The sequence below is a fragment of the Melanerpes formicivorus genome, unplaced genomic scaffold, assembly GCF_026170545.1.
Source record: "Melanerpes formicivorus ecotype bairdi unplaced genomic scaffold, bMelFor1.0.p_v2 SCAF_7, whole genome shotgun sequence".
Taxonomy (NCBI): domain Eukaryota; kingdom Metazoa; phylum Chordata; class Aves; order Piciformes; family Picidae; genus Melanerpes; species Melanerpes formicivorus.
Window position 1 is genome coordinate 26525872 of NW_027142359.1, and position 19073 is coordinate 26544944.

At 48.4% G+C, this 19073-nt stretch overlaps 1 protein-coding gene across 8 annotated transcripts in view; it reads left to right on the forward strand.

Moving 5' to 3' along the window:
* PTPRF (protein tyrosine phosphatase receptor type F) overlaps positions 1-19073 on the forward strand; it is a 430746-nt gene that overhangs the window by 380069 nt on the left and 31604 nt on the right. For all 8 annotated transcript variants that reach the window (XM_068141543.1, XM_068141542.1, XM_068141545.1 and 5 more), the window contains 5 exons: positions 5750-6003; positions 6691-6781; positions 9715-9927; positions 13004-13158; positions 16311-16426. In XM_068141543.1, coding sequence (XP_067997644.1) covers positions 5750-6003; positions 6691-6781; positions 9715-9927; positions 13004-13158; positions 16311-16426 — 829 coding nt within the window. The remainder of the gene's footprint in view (positions 1-5749; positions 6004-6690; positions 6782-9714; positions 9928-13003; positions 13159-16310; positions 16427-19073) is intronic.

Sequence of the window (19073 nt, forward strand, 5' to 3'; positions counted from 1 at the left end):
TTCTAATCTATTCTATTCTATTCTCTTACTTTTGAGCATCTGTGCATGAACCATTGCAGACAACAGAGCACAATGCTGCTTGCATCCTCTCACTCTTCTTAGGACAGAAGGTGTTGTAGTTTGTTAATTTCTTTCTGTTTTGATCAGTTGGGGAGTAGCCTCTAAGCATTTGGCTCATGGTAACAAACCAGAAGTCAATAATGTTGGCTGAAGCACACCAAGAAGAAACATCAAGCAGTGAAGGCATGTGCTGGGCAGAGGCAGTTAGGAGTGTCTCGGTGATCATAGTACATACTTCTGGCTTCTCACCATCCAGCTAGGAACTCATAAGCTATAGCAAGTTTTGCTAAGTACCTATTTCTCCCTTGATAGAGCCCTGAATTACTTGCCTTTTTGAAGGGAAAAGAAAACTGATCTGGCACCCCAAATCACTGATGCTTTTCCCATGGGCAGTAGCAGGGTTGTTCACACAGTCCCAATCAGTGCTTCACTCCTCCATCAGCCTTCTCAAGTATCTTGTTAGCTGGTGTCACCTGGCTGGGGCCCACTGGTCAGCTGCCCATTGCAGCTCCTCTGCAATGGTTACAGAAGCCTGATGCCTGACTGAGTTGAACCATGAAAAGTTATAAATGTGATTTCATTGCAAGAGATCACCAGGACAAAGTGGTCAGTGAATCAAACTAGGAATTATTCCTTCTGCAGCATGTCCTGTCTCAAATATCTACATGGCCTCTATGAATTACTTCAGGGCAGATACATAATCTCAGGGAGTGACGGAGAAAAGCATCCCAAAGGTTACAGATGCGAGCAATACAAGATGTGTCAGTGTGGAGGGAGCTCTGGAGGAATGGCTGCTGCTCTCTTTTCTCCAGCACTGTTGTGGATGTAGTGTCATCCACCAAGCTGCAGACAACACCGGTAACTCAACGTCTTCTGTTCCTGTTGGTCACCCAGTGCAGATCATCAGTGTGGGTAAAAGACTAGAGTGTGATGGGAGTTTCTTCAGATCTCAGTGTGACTTCTCTCCCTTAAGAAATGAGACCCATGTGTCACATCACCAAGCATAATCTTCCACCCAGGCTCAGCAGCTATCTGTCGCTGCTGCAGAAGTGGACAGCTGTGGGAGCAGTGTGACTTCCCTTTCTCCTTGCATATGTGCCCTGCCGTGCTGTGCCTAAGAGCAGATGCAAGGCCTGCAGGAGCTGTGGGGATCCGTGGACAGGGAAATGAGAGGAATGTCTTGAACTGCATCTACTTCAAAGTGTGTGAGCACCTCTCCTTTCTTGTTAGTAAGTCTCCCTGTTTAAATCCTGAAGCTGAATTACCTTGATCAATAGCAGGCACTTGTTAACATGCAGAGTTTAGCTGACACAAACAAGGCATTTGTGAAGACCTTGTGGTATTCAAAGCTTTCCCAGAGGTAGGGTGCATTAGGATCAGTGTTCAGATATCTGGCCGTAAGGAACTTCAGGGAGCTCTGTTGCTTCGCACTCTGCTGAAAAACCAGTCTGCTTCATCTTGTCTTGTTCTTGTGGCACAAAGCCCACATCTCTGTCTGACAGCACAGTGCTAGAAAGGGACAGCGTGACCTTTGGAATATTAGTACCACATAAGGATGGTGGCATGGTTGGAGTTAGCCAGGAGCCAAAGGATGTAATGCTGATGCCTTGCCTCTTAGCTGTGATTGCTTACACAGACTGTGACTCAGGGTCTGCCCCTGCTGTGGGTTAACCCTCCGATGTCACAGGAGCAGATGGCATTAGCCACTTGCTAACTGAAGAGCAGTCATGCAAATGAGAGTGTGTTACAAGGGTATTTCTCTAATAGTGCCTTCTTTCTATTAATATTCCCGGACTTGCAGACACACGTGGGTCAAGGCCAGCAGCTAGGAGCATCAACTCCAGGTCGATGATTGTGACACTTGAAAGAAAACCTTAACCTTCAGGACTTTTTGTTTTTATAAACAAGGTTCACCTCTCTCCTCTAATTCAGGCACATGGGACACTGATGCCAGAGCCTAATACTGTAACTAGCATAGCAGATAAATCTCCATGGGAACAATTAGTATTATCTACACTTGATAAACAGTCTCATGCTAAATCTATGTCCCAAAGGGTGTCATATTCCACTTTAACAGATTTAATTAAAGTAGATATTGTTCTGACAATGAATAGTGAGGCACAGGCAGGACTGGTGCTTTTTGTGTTTTATAGGGGATGAACTGAGACCTCAGGAATTTTCATTGCTACCGAATCAATAATGAAGGTTTGACATCTCTTTGGGGAATTTTCACAGCTTCTTCTGGCCCAGGAGATAAATTCCTTGTAAAATGCTGTCCAGCAGTTGTGGTGGAGCTGAGGCACTATACCTTTTCTATTCCAGTGTGCTTGCAGAAAGCTGTTCTGGGGCTTTCATGAAATGTGCAAGATGGATACAGCTTTTTCTTTGGGGAAACAGCACTTTCCTGAGCCGCATTCTTCAACTTAAGAGCAGGACAGAGAATATATTGTTTAAAGGCAGCATGCCAGCGTATTTTACAAATGGGGGGAAGAAACAGCACCCTTTGAAAATTATGATACAGGTTCAGAAATAACCCCCTGAGACCGCTGGGCAGCACTTTCTCACACTGTCTGAGCGTGGAACGTAGTAATTACTCCTGCCCGCAAAAACGGCCACCTGGTCTACTTCTCCATCGAGTCATTATCCTTTCCACTGTTGCACACCGTGTCTTTTCATCTTTTAGTTCAATACATTCTTTACTGCCTTGAAATCAAGCAGCAGACCTTCAGCAGGTGACATTTGGACCCACCTTTGCAAATCTTCTCTTGTGGGTAAGAGCAGCGCAAATGACATTTTACAGCAATCCATGGGCTAGTCAGCGACGTTTGGCAGTTCGGAGCCCTTGAGCCAAATCTGCTGCTGACTTAAGTAGTTACCGGTGGGCCATGAGGCAACCTTTAAATAGCATTCCTGCCTGAGCTCCTGGGCATCTGCAGCTGCACACAAATGACTGTTTTCTGAGCCCTTACATTAGTGTAAGGTTTGTGTAGAGGCCTTAACTAATGGTGCATAACATTTGAGGAGCCGATGTGTTGTGGCAGGTAAAGGAACGCAGGACTGCTGCAGCCACTGTGAAAAGGACGGATGGCAGAGAACGCTTCAGGAAAGCACTGCAAATGCCAGTTTCACTGTCTTTGGGAAAAAAAAACTCTGTGCATGGCAGTAAAAACCCATCATCTCATGTCAGGACTGAATTTGAGGCTGTCTCTTGGCCAGTTCCCATTGCAGAGCAAGTAGGGGAACTCTGAAGTGCCTGAATATCTCTTCTGCCTCCTCTTGCTCCATGAGAACAGCTATGGCCCCAGAAGATGCCTCACCTGCAGGGAGTTAGTGGGCAAGGGCCTTCCCTAGAGCACACACAGAAGCAGTTTGTGATAGCTTTATTAGGGAAGGATTCATAATGAGAAGTCTTATCTGAGAGGCAGCAGAACTCTTTGTGGCCTTTTTATCCTTGTGGCCTTTTTATCCTTCCGGCATAGTGCTCCATGTTGGAATTTTGATTTTGTTCAAGTTTGTGTTGGAGCACATGAAGAGAGGTCCTGGTGCTCCCCCAGGATACCCTCTGACATGCTGTCACCTGGAATTTTTTGACTAGTGCTACTGCAATATCATTGCAAGTGGTAGTGCTGGCATGCACAGCAAAGATGACTTGAAGTCCAGCACTCCTGCCTTTGTTGTGCCTCCTTCTGTGTCACAGCAGGGTGAAAGCTGCCAATTAAATATCTGATATTCCAGCACTGTAAGAAGTATTTCCTCATTTTACCCTTTTTGTTCACTGTAACATCCATCTGATGTATATGTCTTTGGAGAAAAGGAATAAAGTCCAGGAGGAAGTATCTTGAGAGGAGTCACAGCAGAGAACTGTTCCTTCTGGCCATCCCACCACTGACAGCCTTTCCTGCACAGCAGGGCAGCCAGCAGTGGCTTTGTCCCTGCAAACCTCAATTATTTTAGTAGTTGGGACTTATTTTTTCAGTTCATCCCTGAAGATTAAAGCATGTCAACAACTGAGAGTGATTGCATCCCTTCTCCATTGCTGGCTCTTCACTGCTGTTTTGTGACCTGTAAAGAGTCTTTTCTCAGCAGCAAAAGAGCTGGGTCCCTTTTCCTATCCCAACCTCTAAGTGAAGGGAGGATTTGAAGTATGCTGTGGGTATCACTGTTTGGATAACAATAAAACAGAGCTGCGAATTTTAGGCCTGGCCTGGTCCCTGCTGTCCTGCAGAACCCTTTCCAGGGTGTCTCTCCTCCCAGTTCTAGCACTAAATATTAGAGTAGTTTTAATTCACCTGCCCTGGTGCCAGTAAGCCTGCAGATTTCTGCCACCTGCTACAAAGGTGACTTGGAAGGAATATGTGGTCCCTCCCATGCTGCCTGCATCAGCCTGAACAGTGGGCTCAGCTGGTGAAAAATCTGCTTTACTTCCAAGTAATTTTTCTTCCAGAGAGCTGTCTTCTCTCTCTCAAGGCCACTGTTGGAAAGAGCACATTTCACTGTGTGGTCTCTGCCTATATAACACGTAATAGTTGCCATGGTTTAACATGCTGCAGCTCTGCCATTGCCAGCTCTTGCCATGCTGTCTCTGCACCACTCTGGGGAATCCAGCACTCCCCTGCCACACTGGACAGTCACCCAGTGGAAGGAAACATGTGGTTTAGCACACCTGGGGAACTTTTTAGTCTCTCCAGTTCTCTAGACCTACTTGTCTCCAGGAGCTGATTGAGTTTCTGGCTTTGCAGAGGCGGTGCCCAGAGTTTTGGGGTACAGGAATTGTTCCAGCAGAATCAGGTTCCCAGGCCAGATGGTCTGGTTGGTGCGTCTAATACAGCAGGGCCCATGGCTGCTGTGTCTGGGGGGAGATGAGGGTCCTACATATCTGCAGCAGGGCACTGAGGAAATGTTAGCTGAGGGGCTGGTGGGCCCAAGGAGGGAAGCTGTGTATAGGGCTGCCTGCTGCCTCAGGCTATCACCAGCTCTGCCCTACCCTGACCAGCAGCCCCTCACTGCAAGCACAGCAGGGAAAAGCAGCACCAATCTCCTGCCCACGGCTGCCACAGCACCAGCATCTGTTGTCATGGCAACAGGGTGTCACACCTGCAGAGCCCTGTTTCGAGTACCAATTTGTGAGCCCTGCACAGGATTTGTCAGATCATTTGTGAGGCGTGTAACACCCCCACCCCCCACCGGTCACCTTGCTAGGAGGGGGATACTCTGCATTAGCCATTCGATCAGGCATCAGCTGGTAGACATGGGAGTGACAGCAATTTAAAGCAGATGGGATTTTACACCAAAAGCATATTGTGTGTTGTAGTCTCATGAAACAAGAAACAAAGACCCATTCATCTCCGTGTGAGGGCAAAGCAAGCCATCTGGATTCCTCCCCCAGCCCGGTGCTGAAGAGCAGCACGTGTGGCACCACCAGCCTCACTGCTGGCACTGGCCACCCTGGCTTTGCTGACATGACCCCCTCTGTGCCCCATCACTGTGAGGCACAGGGAGCACAGCTCAACCCTCTGCTGGGGGTTGTTCTTCTTTAACTAAAGATTCATGGCTGTTTACAAAACACAGAGTAACCCAGCCACCTGAGGGAGGGCTCAGAGCCACATTGTCATCTCTAATGGTGCTATTTTGAGTGTGAGTTTTCAGCAGCAGCTGTCAGCTGCATGAGTGTGTCCTTTTCCTGTTTCAGATTCTATACAACAGCCAGAGTGTGGAGGTGGACGGCCACTCAATGAAGAAACTCATCAGTGACCTCCAGCCAGACACGGACTATTCTTTTGTGCTAATGAACCGCGGGAGCAGTGCTGGGGGGCTCCAGCACCTCGTCTCAATCCGCACCGCTCCTGACGTCCTGCAAAGCAAACCCATCGCCACAAACAAGTACATACAGGAAGGAAAATTCACACTTACCCTTCCCAAAGTCCAGACCGCTGTACCTGTTAGGTGGGTATTGTGCCTGGGTGGAAGAAGCAGGGTGGAGGGCTACAGGTGGGTGGAAAAAGGCAGGGCAGACCTCTGCCAACTTGTGGATTTTGTAACCTCAAGGTGAATTCTCAAGCAGGCTGCAGTACAGTGCCAGGCATTTGCTCATAACACAGGTTCACACTGCTGGCTCCTTCTGAGCAAATATTTATATGCAATGAAATTAAGACAGTTCTCTGACAGTTTGCCCTCACTCTGGTGAGTATACTCCAGATACAGCTGAGGATCAGGAGAGACTTTCTCTGGCACTGTATAATATCCTTTAAATAAATAATGCCTAAAGCCTCAAGGAGATTAAAAAAGCAAGTTGGTGGAAGTCTTATTTGTTACTGTGGTATCCTTGTGCTGAAGCACAATTTCCCCCAGGGTTTTTGCTACAATCCGTTTATATAAATGTCCTTCTCACAGCTCCTGCACCACCCTCTGGAGCACAGTCTGTAGATCTTCATTAACCTAATGAGTGCTAACGGGAGTATTCTCGTCTCTTGTACAGCTGGAAACCCAGCTTCTTCCTTACTGAACCATTTTGCGGCTTAAAGGGCAGGGAAAGGAGCACGTCATCCTTGAGAGGCATATGGCACATGTTATTTGGTGACCTGCCAGAGAGATGAGTTAAGATCCAGTGCTTGTGCTTTCCTTCCTTCCCAGGTGGTACTACATCGTGGTTGTGCCAGCAGATCAGAGCACCAACAGCCCAACTGCTCGGTGGCGGACGCCTGATGAGATGGAGCTGGACCAGGTAGGAGTCTGTAGCAGCTGCTGTGATGGAAGTGGTTCCCAAGTGACCCAGCAAGCTTTGCCATGACCTCCTGGCAAGAGCATGGGTGCAGTGGCATAGGTGTGGGCTGCACACCAGAGATGGGGGGCGCTGTGAGATGTGCCATGCCCACTCAGCCTTTCTGGGCTGGTGACAGCATGTAGGAAGGAGGCTAGAGTCAAGCTGAATGTGCTCCATTAGGAGACCACACTTCAGTGTCTCAGCAGTCTGCCCAGGACAGGTCCTGTCTCGGGTTGTGCAATCTTTGCAGCTTTTTTCAGCTGAAGCAGCTATGCTGATTTTGAAAAGAAGCTAGGAGAGAAAGGTATGTTTTCAGTTTATTAAGTTGTTCTGCCAGGAGGCTTTTCCCTCTTTGGGCAGGACCTAAGCCTGCAGTTTGGATAAAGAGCATGCTCTGGTATCTAACAAAACCCACAAAGCTCCTTTCCCACTTGTTAAAGGCTTTCAGCATCACCAGCCCATTCACCCTAAGATGAAGCTTGTTCCATACACAAGTCTCCAACATGTGGCATGGTACCTGTGTGGATGCCAGGAGAGTCCCACACGAGGGGTTTGTGGGATTATTCTTCCCACCCCCACCTCACACACATCCCCCAAAGCAATAAGGAAGAATTCCCAGAGATCACACACCTCAAGGTCCATTAAGAGAACAAAGTTGCAAGCTTGAAGCACTCAGAAATTACAAAGTGTTAGAAGATGTAAGTCAGCCCTGGCGTATCATTAATCTTTAATTACATGATTGCCTAGTCTGTTCCATGGGGTCCCATCTTGCAGCATATTCTGCACAGGAAGCACATTTGTGTGATGGAGAGCCATCATCTGTAGGTCTCCTGCACCATTTCATTGCAGAAGTAGGAAGATGTCACAAGAAACAGAAGACTTGGATGAGAGGAAATGGTTTGGTTTTGAGCTTTAGCTATTGAGAGAATGGCTTTCTCTCCATTTCACCCAGCCCTGGTCAAATGATTTAAAAGAAAGTTTTGATTAGCAGTTACTCTCTTGCACATTCTGGTTGGGTTTTTTGAGTGCTGCACGGTTTGAGATCCTGGAGCCTCACTTGCAAAGCCTAAGCATCCCCAGCTGCAAAGAAAGCCAGTAGGAGCTCTGCTGGATAGTCAGTGCTGTGAAAAAGCTGAGGCTTCTTTAAAAACAAACCAAGCTGCTGGCTTTTCAGTTTGATATTCAGAATTAGTGGATGTTTTTTTACATTAATGTCCCTGTTCTCCCTCTGTAAAATTAGGTTAATCGTTTTCATCTCACCTCATATGGGTGTTTGGGAGATAAGATTGTTAGTGTTTGTGAACCACTTGTAATATTGTAGTGATCAGCACCACAGAAAAGCCCACTAGGAAATTATTAATTTTGTCTTCAGAGCTGGATTTGAATAGTAAGCAATAAACAAGGCCTCAGGCTGCATATTGCAGAGAAGGAAACAAAATATGGAAAGGCTGCTCTTTGATTAAGCACTGTCTGTCCTGTGTATTGAACAAAGCAGCAGAGTTACAGAAAAGATTGTGTGTGCCCATGCAGCCAAGGATTGTAACACAATGCACTTCTAGAAGACAGCTGAATAAATTCTGCACCAGCAGTGCTACTTTTCAGATTTTTCAGGATCTGAACTCTGCAAGCCTCGAGTCCTCTCAGTGCAGTCTTTGGGGGTCTGTTACAGATGTAAGTGGCAGCAGCATCCAGCACCCTCAGTCATAAGTGGAGCCCGTTAGTTCCATGCCCGTGCGCATACAGCTGTGCTTTCTGCCCCAAAGAGCTCAGCTGTAATTTCAAGCAGGGCCCAAGAGATGTGTGTATGGAGCAAACTCCCCAGTCCATAGACTATCTTTCTGCCTTTGCACCCTGTAATTACAGGGATATTTGTGAAACAAATTTCTCCATCGTTTTATTTCCTTTTTTATTTCCCTTTTTTTTTGGGGGGGTGATACTGCAATGAGAAGCTGTAGCTTTCCTAAACTGCTCCAGCATGAGCATTGAGAAGAAAGCAAGGGTGGGCTGTCAAGGGGAAAGAGCAGAAGGTGCCTTACTCAGCCTTCTCTCCTCAGAGGGAGTGATCTCAGCACAGCAGTGTTGCTTTGTGTGCAGATCTCTGTCCACAGCCCCACTGACGTTCCCTGTCTGCCCTAACAATGCTGCACTGATACATTCCTGTGTGAAATGTATTTCATGCCTCCTCCTTCATTTCAAATTAGAGTTTCTTTTCCAAACCTGATACTCGTTTTTATTCATTAGAAAAACATCTTGAAACATCTGAGGGCCTTTCTTAGCAGTGTAATTCAATTTCTGTGTGTTTATATCCTTTCTTATGAATTTGTGGCTGACTATGAAATTTGCTATTTTTCCTCTGAACATCCCATGAAATCTGTTCCATTCTGTGTGATTTACACAAAGCTCTGCCTGCAACCCAGCAGCAAGTAAAATATTGAGGCACTGACAGATGGGAGAGACACAGCAAACCTCACTTTTCCCCTATGCATCAGTGTCAGGATGTAATTCGTATCCAGTGTCCACAGAGATTGTGAGTTGCTGTCCAGATGGATAGTTGGGCCACAAAATGTGGCCCAGTTCCCTCCCAGCCCCTTGGGATACCTTAACTCAGGGTGATGGGACAGCCTGGCTCTCTCAGCATTAACATTCCCAGGGCTCTCTCAAAGCTGAGATCCCAGCAGAGGTGTTTGCATTGAGGGTCTTCTGACAGGTGACCCAACAATGCCTAAACAGATAATGCACCTCTCTGGTTCCTGGGTACTACTGTGTCCAAATCAAACCCAGTGTCTTCCCCTCCCTTCCTTTCTGCTCTGCTGCGACCTGCAGCCACTGAGGTAACAGCATAAGGCGGTGTCACACTGGGCAAAGTAATAGTGATGTACCTTGTCTGTCCCCAGCTGCTAGAGGCCATAAGCCAAGGGAGCCAGAGCAGGCGCCAGCGACGCCAAGCAGACAGACTCAAGCCCTACATTGCTGCTCAAGTGGATGTGCTGCCCGAGACCTTCACCCTGGGGGATGAGAAGAACTACAAAGGTTTCTACAACAAGCCTCTGTCTCAGGACCTGAGCTACCGCTGCTTCGTGCTGGCTTCACTGGAGGATGGAGACACGGTAAGGACTTTCTGCTGGGGGGCACAGCTTTTCCTAGCAGAGCTGAGGTAGGCACTGTGCCAGCAGGGTGAACAATTACTGCAAGCTGGGATGATGGAGTTTTCTCTGCAGAGAGGAGAGTGAGGCTGCATAGCTGTTCTCCACAAGTTGAGGCAGCCGTGGGAGTTGACTTGATAGATGTTGTTTTTGGAGGGAAATGGCACGTATGTTTGACATAACAAATGAGAGTGGAGAGTAGCATCAACACACACATTCTACACAAGCTCCGTTCTAGCTTTCTGGTCTGTACCCAGTGCACAGCTTGACACAAGACGGTGATGGGATAGGTTCTCATTCTGCTTTGGTTCAAGTAAGTGACTGCAAAACAGAGCCTTGAAATCCTACCCTGCACAGTGGTTGTTGAGGCTCTGTGCTGAAAAGGATGCTCCCCTTGCAAACCTGCCTTCACAAACCTTCCTTCACAGGCCTTCTGTGTCCAGGATCTCACTCCCAGATGACATCTAGAGAAGCAAACCTGCCTTCCATCACAGTGGGTTGTCAGCAAAGCAAAGCTTTACAGATGCCTGCTGCATAGACATTCTTGCTCCCATCTCTCTCCTTGCTAGAGGCAAATAAGCAATGCCTTTGTTACCTGTGTGCCACCATGCACATAGGGGCTGGGCACGTGAGGGAGAAGAGATTAGCTGATGCAGTAAGCAGGGAGCAGCACAGCAAGACCTGTCCATCAGTGTCCAGTACACAGAGCAGGAGTGATGGTGACAGCAGTAGCAGTGGCAACTGTGTAAATAATGGAAATAGAGATGCACAGAATCCTTTGGTCTGCTTCCAAGGTGCAGCTTCCTTCCTCAGTCTCATTTGCTTTTAATGGCTCATTAGAGCTGGTCAAGTTCTTCATTACTTATCCAGCTCACGTGTTCCTGTGGCAAGATGTGCACGTTTGTGAGGGAAGGAGAGTCACAGATTAACAGCAAGATAAGGCAGAGGCCTCAGGATGTGCTATATTGGCAATTCCTGTCAGGAAGAGATGACCTTAACTAGTTGATTCCAAACTATCCTCATCATCTGGCTAGCATAGATCTGCCATAGCCCTTCAGTGAACCACCAGGCACCAGAGTTATTACACCCTGCTCCTAGAGACCACCTTTCTACATCTCCTTCTGTGTCACATCCATTTTCATTTGAAGCATGAGGTGTTGTGTCCAAGGCTGTGCACCACCTCCCCCCACTCAGCTCCTCCTAAATTGCTTGCTGTGTCTCTAGTGTCAGCAGGCAGGCATAGCATTGCCATTCTTCAAAGGCAAGGGGGAGTGTGGCTGAAACACCATCTCTGAGAGCAGGGGCACCTGCACCTCACAGTCTGCCTTTGGAAATGTCACTGAGATAACAGTCCTTCTGATCTCTTCTGCTTCTGTTTTCTCTTGGAAGGAGGCATCTCTGAAATGTGTCTGCAAAAATATGAATCTTGTCTCATTGCACAAAGCTTAGGAGATGGACACACGTTACCTTGCTGCACAGGTCATCATAGTCTTTCCCCCTAACCTTTCTGGGTAGTCACCAGCAGAGCCTTTGTGCCTTCCTTGCAGAATAGCCACTTGCTTGTACAAAGAGCAGCCCCAAGCTTTCTGCCCCATCCTCTCACCACTGATGATCTTGTCTCTGCTGTGTTCAGACAGAGCTGTTGCTGACTGCCTGTCTTGTTTGAACTGGACAAGGGTTCCCTTGTAGGAACAGGGTGATGGGTTGCAGTGATCCCATGCAGACTTTCTCTGGGAACAGAGCTGAACCAGGAGCCAGCAGCTATTTCAGCATCATTGAAGCAGGATCTTGTAGGGCTGAGAGGTTTCTCAGACTAAAGAGCAACCACCTGCCATGCTCCCCCTCCAGCCAGTGGCATCTCTGACTGCCGGTAAATCTGAGGAGAGCAGCTAGGATGCTGCACCTGTGTGTGCTGCCAGAAGGATGGCACAGATAAGAGCATTCTCAGTGCTGCATGCCTGTTTGAAACCAGGCTGGCTGGGATCAAGAGTACCTGTGAGAGGATATCAAGATGAGCGTTTGTGTGACACCAGCACGCTTGATTTCTTCCCTTTCTCCTTCTCACCTGCACACACACCTGACATCTGTGTTTAAACTTGGACCTTAAAGCAGGCAGTTTATAGATCCACAGGCACCTCTCCAGTGACCAGAAAGTCCTATGGCAAGAGTAGAGTGTTTCTGATTCCCTAGTGCTGGGCAGCAGGTGCTGCTCAAAAGCCACAGGCACTAAACTGATACAGCTTTGGCTCTTTGTAATAGGGGGAAAAGATTTCTTTTTTACAGCATTTAACCCCTCTGACCCAGCAAGGCTGAGCTGTGAAGGAACAGCACAGCTCCATAAGCCTTAGCCATAGCAGCAGAACAAGCCAGGTGCAGTGTCATTTTTCTGCAGAAAGGGTTTGGGTCTCTACTAATCCTATCTTGCTGGGAGGGCTAGGAAGCTGTCCCCTCAGGTTATAAATCACTGGGCTGCCAGATTGTAGGAGTCTCTGGAAAGGAACCTGTAAGCATGAGTCTGTTGATGGCTGAGGCATAAGGTAGAAAATGTTCTTGTCATTTTATTCCTTTAAAAAAAAAAATCATCTAGCCCAGCAGGGGGTTTGCTAATACAGCTCTGTCCTGGAGAGATGTGTTGGTATCAGCACAGTAGGTATTATAAACCACTTAGGAATCATCAGCCAGTCCCACTGTGCTATTGGTTGGGATTCAAAAGCTCATGATTTGGCTACAAGAGAATCCAGGGCTGGCAAGTGCTTCTTAGCTGGGCTGCTCCAGCTTGGCACCTCGAGGCCAGGTCTGCCAGCCAGGAATTTGCTGGCACTGGGAACGTTTCACACCAGGAAGAGACTGTTTCTGCATTGTGACCTCCGCTGATGCTGAGGGAGGGAGAATCCCATGGTGTGCTGCTGCGGTTTGAGAAGCATGACTGTTCCCTGCTAGCCAAAGGCAAGGGGAAACCTCCTCATTTCAGGGACATAGCTATTGCTTTAGTATAACAGATGGTTGTTTTTTCTCTCCTTCTCCTGCTGGTGCTGTTCAGAAGAGATATGCAGCCAGCCCCTACTCGGATGAGATCGTGATGGAAGTGGCTTCAGCAAAGCAGCAGGATGAACCAGAGATGCTGTGGGTGATGGGACCTGTCCTGGCTGTGATACTAATCATCATCATTGTCATTGCTATACTTCTCTTCAAAAGGTGAGATCCAGTCCCAGACACAGCAGTTATGGTACAAGCACTACAGGTGTTGGCACCTTCAAGACCTTCTTGGCGTCCTTCAGTTGTGGGGTGCTCTGATAGACAGGCCCTGATGGTCGTGGGGAGGAGCAGATCTCTACCTGGCATAGCAGAAGACTGCTATATAAAAAGAGCAGAAGGGCTGGGTATGCAGAAAGTGATTAATATCCTTGCCAGGACACAGAGCTGCTGTGAATTCTGGAAACGTGACCGGTGGGACAGATGAGAACAGTTCTATCCCTACAGCCAGTCTAAACACTCTCTGGTCTCAGCTGGGATTTGTAGCCTTGGGGGCATCTGTCATACTTGTTTTCTGTGGAAATTGCCTCCTTGGTCTCTGGTAGGCTTCCCTACCACTGTGATTTGGTCTAGAGAAAGGTGGTGGTGAGAACAGGGCAATGGATATGACCGACTGAGGTCAAAGTAGGAGCTCTCTTCTTGAAACTTCTCAGTCATGCCTGGCAGATCAGGACCGTCCACACCGTGCTCCCTGCTGAAGCAACCACCTGCTTTTGTGTAGCAGAGCGGTCCTGCTAGAGCTGTAACTGTAGTGTGAGATGATTGTTAGTCCTCCTGAGGAGCCACAGGTTGCATTTGCATGTGTTGGAGTAGCCTGTTCAATTACAGTAGGTCATTCTCTATCAGCTCAGCTCTGAGGTTCTGCTCCTCCTGGACTCTCTATTTACATATGTATCTGTAGCAAGGGGCAGGGAGCTGCCTTTGTTGGCTGATTAAGTGGAGCTCTGCTGTGCATGTGCAGTCAGTGCCTTTCTGTGTCACTGATCATCTCCTTTCTTCTGTTTCTGCTCTTCCCTGGATCTAGTAAGCAAGAAAGGTATGAATCCATTTTATCTCCTTGTTTTGCTAAAATTTCAACTCTATTTCCTCTTTTTAAAGCCTGAGCCTGAAGCTACTAAGGGGCATCTTTGTTTTTGGGAGCGTGGGGCATGCCAGCCCTGGGGGGTACACAGACTGTTACCTCAAAGGTATCAGCTTCCTAGCAATTGTCAGCATCTCACGGCTCCTAGGGAGACAGTTCCAACATAAAGACTTCCCAGATTGGTTCTGCAATTAAAATACAATCAAAAAACCAACACCAGCAGCAGTTACGGGGGCTTTTGTTTTCTCAGTCACTTCAGACTGAGAGCTGTTCCATCAGGAATGCAGGTGCTTCCCTGCAGTCTGTGATGGGGAAGCTTCAGGGGAATACCAGGCAATTGTAAGAAAGTGTTTGCTGATCTTTGTGGAGAGCGAAGTGGCTTCGGGAGAGATTTCTGTGCCCCACAGACACTGTGCCCAGCTTGGCTAAGCTTTGCTTTGTCTTAGAGCCTGATGTGGGTGGAGTACCAGAAAGCAGCAACAGCCCTCTGTGCTCAGAGCTGTCATTTATGTCCCTGCTGTCCTAGCCCATGCTGCAGCAGCATATCCCCTTCCAGCACCACCCTCCTGCTCGTGGTGATGCTGTGTTAGCCTACACTTTTTGCTGTCCAGCTTCACTTTAAAGGCATTTTCTCCTGTGCAGCATGTTCACAGTGTCAAATCTACAGTGGAAGGGAATTGAAGCTGAGCAGCTGTGGATGGCTTGGGACCTAGAGGCTTATTTAGCAATTGCCCTGACTGGGCTAAAATGAGTGGTGAACATCAGCTCTGTGCTATGCCCAGTCCCCAGAAAAGCTGGGCCACTTTTCTCAAAGGCTCAGGGACTGGTACACAGTAGCACACAGCACATCCTGTTCCTGATAGAAGAAACACTGCTTTATTTGTTTGCCATGTATTTTCCTTCCTTTCTATCAATGCTCTCAGTCCTTCAGCTCTTTTGTCTTTGTCCAGGCAGCTAGAAGGCTTCTGAGATGTTGAGATAACTCAGAGTAGTGCAAGACTCCCAAGCTGGTCCTCCCCATTGAACAACTCCAGCGTTTGGTGCAGCCACCGGCTGCAGATGGAGCTTGCTCACAGGCTGGTCCACAGTAGGAATGCAGGTTTCACTCGTGATTTATGCACTAAATTCCTTAATTGCCTCTCCTGAGTGCCAGCCCAGCACACACAGCTCTCTGTGGAAGTGATGGCATCCCTGTGCCTATGCAGAGCATTTCTGATCACATGTGACTTGGGGTAACCACCACTCAGAGACACAGCTGCCTCTGTGCAGAACCTGACAACCCTTCAGGGCACTTCAAAATGCCTCACAAAGAAGTAGACAGCAGAGACTTGTGAGTTGCAGGATGGTAAATGTGGTAGCATTCATGCAGACTAGAAGTGATGCAGCTCCCTTTCTTCCATAAAACATCAGGTCATCAGAAAGGTTCATCATCAGGAAAAATCCATTTGGGGGCTGTAGCCAAAAGACAAATTCTCTGCATATTGCTGCATGCTCAGCACACTGATGAAGTGTCAGGGTCAGCACGGACTCAGAAGGGGGTGCTGCTGTCCAGCTCCTGCCCAGCACTGCTGCAGGGCAGGAAGTGGGACTTAAGAGAACCCTTCTTGCAGTGCTGGATTTTCCTTAATACTCATTTGTCCACTTTGTGATTGGATCTGTCCCTGCTTTGCCTGTGAATTCAAGCAAGAGCCTGCGGTGGTGGCATTGCTCTAGGCATAAATATAGCATGAAGAGACAACAGTGTATTTTATTGTTCCATTAATACACGCCTTGGGTGCCTTCAACCATTCAAGACATGTATTAATGGCCCAATAAAACACACCCTGAAGAGCCTTTACACTATTATATTACAGCATTCTATATTTAAATATTTCTAATACTTGGGGGGGGGAAAAATTATGATATCCTTCCACTACAGGAAATAGTTCCTAGAGAAAGAGGAAACAACTACTTGCATCTATCTGGTTTTTTCTCTAATAAATGTCACAGAAAATATCACATTTCAAAGTGCCTCACTAATCAAACCTCTGCCATCTCTTACATATGATCCTTCCTGTTTTATAGATGGGGAATTGGAAGCACAGAAAAGGATGGGACTTGGCCAGAACACCAGGGAGCCTGGGATGGAGCTGTGTGTCTGGGATGCAGGGACCCACACTCCTTCCTTATCAGGGGGGGTCATGCTGGTCTCTGCCAGAGCTCACCTGCTTGTCTCTGTTCTCTCTGTCCATAGGAAAAGGGCACACTCCCCCTCCTCCAAGGATGAGCACTCCATCGGCCTGAAGGACTCACTCTTGGCACACTCCTCTGACCCAGTTGAGATGAGGCGGCTCAACTACCAGACTCCAGGTAGGAAGCAGCTAACCCCCTTGTGCCCCTCCTCTGGTTTCCCTTCACCAGATCTGTGTGGCAGAGGAGGAGTTGCAGTCTTCCACCCCAGAACCTCTGCACCTTCTCAGTCACAGTAGCACAGAGGAGTCTTAGACAAAGGATACTCAGGTGTCCAGTCTCTGGTCTTTAAATCCTACAAATCCTTCTCCCTGGTCCTGTCACTGCAGGCACACAAGGCTGGGGAACCTGGACAGGGACAGCCTAGTGTGTGGTGTGTGTCAGACCTTACATGAAGCTCACTGCAGTTATCCTGAGCCAAGAGGAGCCTCCACAAAGAGTTGAGAGAGCTCACCAGTGCCCATACCTGTATTGTTCTTCCTGAGTGCTGCATTGGCTTGGTACAGGTTGAGATTCAGCACTGAGCACAGCTGGTGCAGAGCTGTGCTGCCAGGGGCTGTATCTGAGGTGATCAGGAGGTAGAGAGCCCTTGTGCTGCTGAGGGTATCCCAGCAGCTTCATCCTGGGGTTCTTGGTGTGCTAACTATCCTGGTCTGCTCAGCTAAGGGTAAAGAAGAGCTACCTGCCACTTTTATTGCTCCCCAGCCAGTGCTCTGGCCCAGTGAAGGGTGTTTCTAGTCACAGTGGTCTCCAGCACAGAGGAGAGTTCAGTAAAAACTTTTGCCTTCTGTATGTGACTGTTCACTGCAGAGCATCTCATCATGCCTGCGCTGCGCTGCGCCGTGGTGCCTCTGAGTGTAGCTCATTTGCCAGCCCGTGGAGGCAGTTGTACATTGTGCTGCAGGAAGGTCTCGTGCCACTGCTTTGTGTCTGCACGTCTCTGATGGCATCAAAAGCACAGTACCTGCCACTGCAGCAGAGACAGACTCACCCTGAATCATTCAGAGGCTTTCAGAGAGTCCAAGTCCTAGATGAAGTGGGGAGAGCCTGGGCTTTTGTGATGGAAGGAGCAGTTCAGCAATAAATGAGGCACATATAGCTCTCTTCTAACTTACAGCTCCTCCTGGTCTGTAACCTACTTTCCTTTTCCTCCTGCTGCTCATTCATCTAAGAGCTTTCATCTAACAGGAGAGTTTTGAAGGGACCATTTCCTGGTGTAAACCTGCCTCTGGGAGGGAGGGTAAGAGAGAGGAGCATTTCCTGTTGTTGCTCACAGCAGTTTAGCTCGGACCTGAGGCGAGCTTCACGAGCACATCACTCTCCATGCCACAGGTCTGTAGTTGGTGCATCTCCCAGGCAGGACCAATGGCATTTCTCACAGGTAGAGATGTGCAGTTGCCAGCAGATTTGGCACATTAATTTGCCACAACACAGAGCAGCATGGTGTTGCAGCATGGGAAGAAAATGGTATGAGGAGCAAGGGAGACACCTGTGCTAGAGGAAGAACATCCCACCAGGCAGATCACTGTGAGCAGCACTAGGGGAGGGAGTCACACAGTCAGCAACAGCATGCAGCTTCTTGAGGAGGTGCAAGGTGTTGAGCAGGGCTGCTCCAGGACACTTGTGCATGGGGACAGACCTCTGTGACATGTCTCCGTTACCCAGGGACACAAGAGCCATCTTTCTGTGTGCTCATGGTTTACATTGCACAGAGGAGTGTGATGGGTCAGGCTTGTCCTACACACATCTCCAACAAGTTTGGGATGTTCACAACAAGCATTCCTTGCTACACCTGTAGGAAGGAGGGTTCCAGGAAATCTCTTCCAGCATGTGCCTAAGGATAAGCCAAAGATTCTGACTCATTTGGTAAGTTTGCAGAGCTCTCTGGGGAGACAAAAACAACCCAAAGTGTCCAGTTCACTCAGGACTGCAGCAGTACCCTGTGGTGCTGCTAGTCAGTGCTCCCCCATCAAGTGACATCACTGTGTCCTCCCCACCTCCTTCCCCCAGCATCACTTGTGAGGCTCTGAAGGGGGAAAGTGGGTGTCATGCAGGTAGGAGTGATTGTTCCAGCTCCTGACGAGCTTGTCCTTGTTAATGAGGAGGCATGAAAACCACTGAGCCCAGCAGGCCAGTGCTGTTGCCCCTGTCACCTGCTCAAGGTTGAGGCAGTGCTGTGTGGATGCATTGACAAGAGGTGCTGGCCACCAGCCCTGCATGCTTCAGTAGCTGGTCTCCCTGCTGGAGTGTGCTGAGCAGGGAAAAGTTGTTCAATGCATAATTAATTGGGCTACTGTTATTAAATATTAAGCTTTCTCATTTTCATGGTTTTTACTTCAGATAAGGGTTACTTCCCCCACTGTTGGCCTCCCTGTACTAATGTACTACTGTGCCAAGTCACTAAGAGGATATGGGACCAGGCAGTGTCCCAATACACCATGAAATGAGGCTGAATTGCATTGGCAATGAGCTGCAAGCGAGCTGGAGGCTCAGGGGCACTGAGTAGAGGTTGCTGGGTCTGAGTGCAGTCTTCCTGGCCACCAAGCAGCACAGACATCCCCTGTACCTGCCATCTACCTGCCTTTACTGGCTCCTCTTGGGCACAATGCCATGGACAGTGGTGTGCAGTGACAAATGTAGCTCTCGGTGTCAGATTAAGACCTGTGCACTCAAGTCTCCTGCGAGCACCTCTAGCTCCACACATTTGTCAGCATCAGGGGGTGGCAGTGGCCAGAGGCAGAAGCCCATTATGTAAGGACCAGCTGCA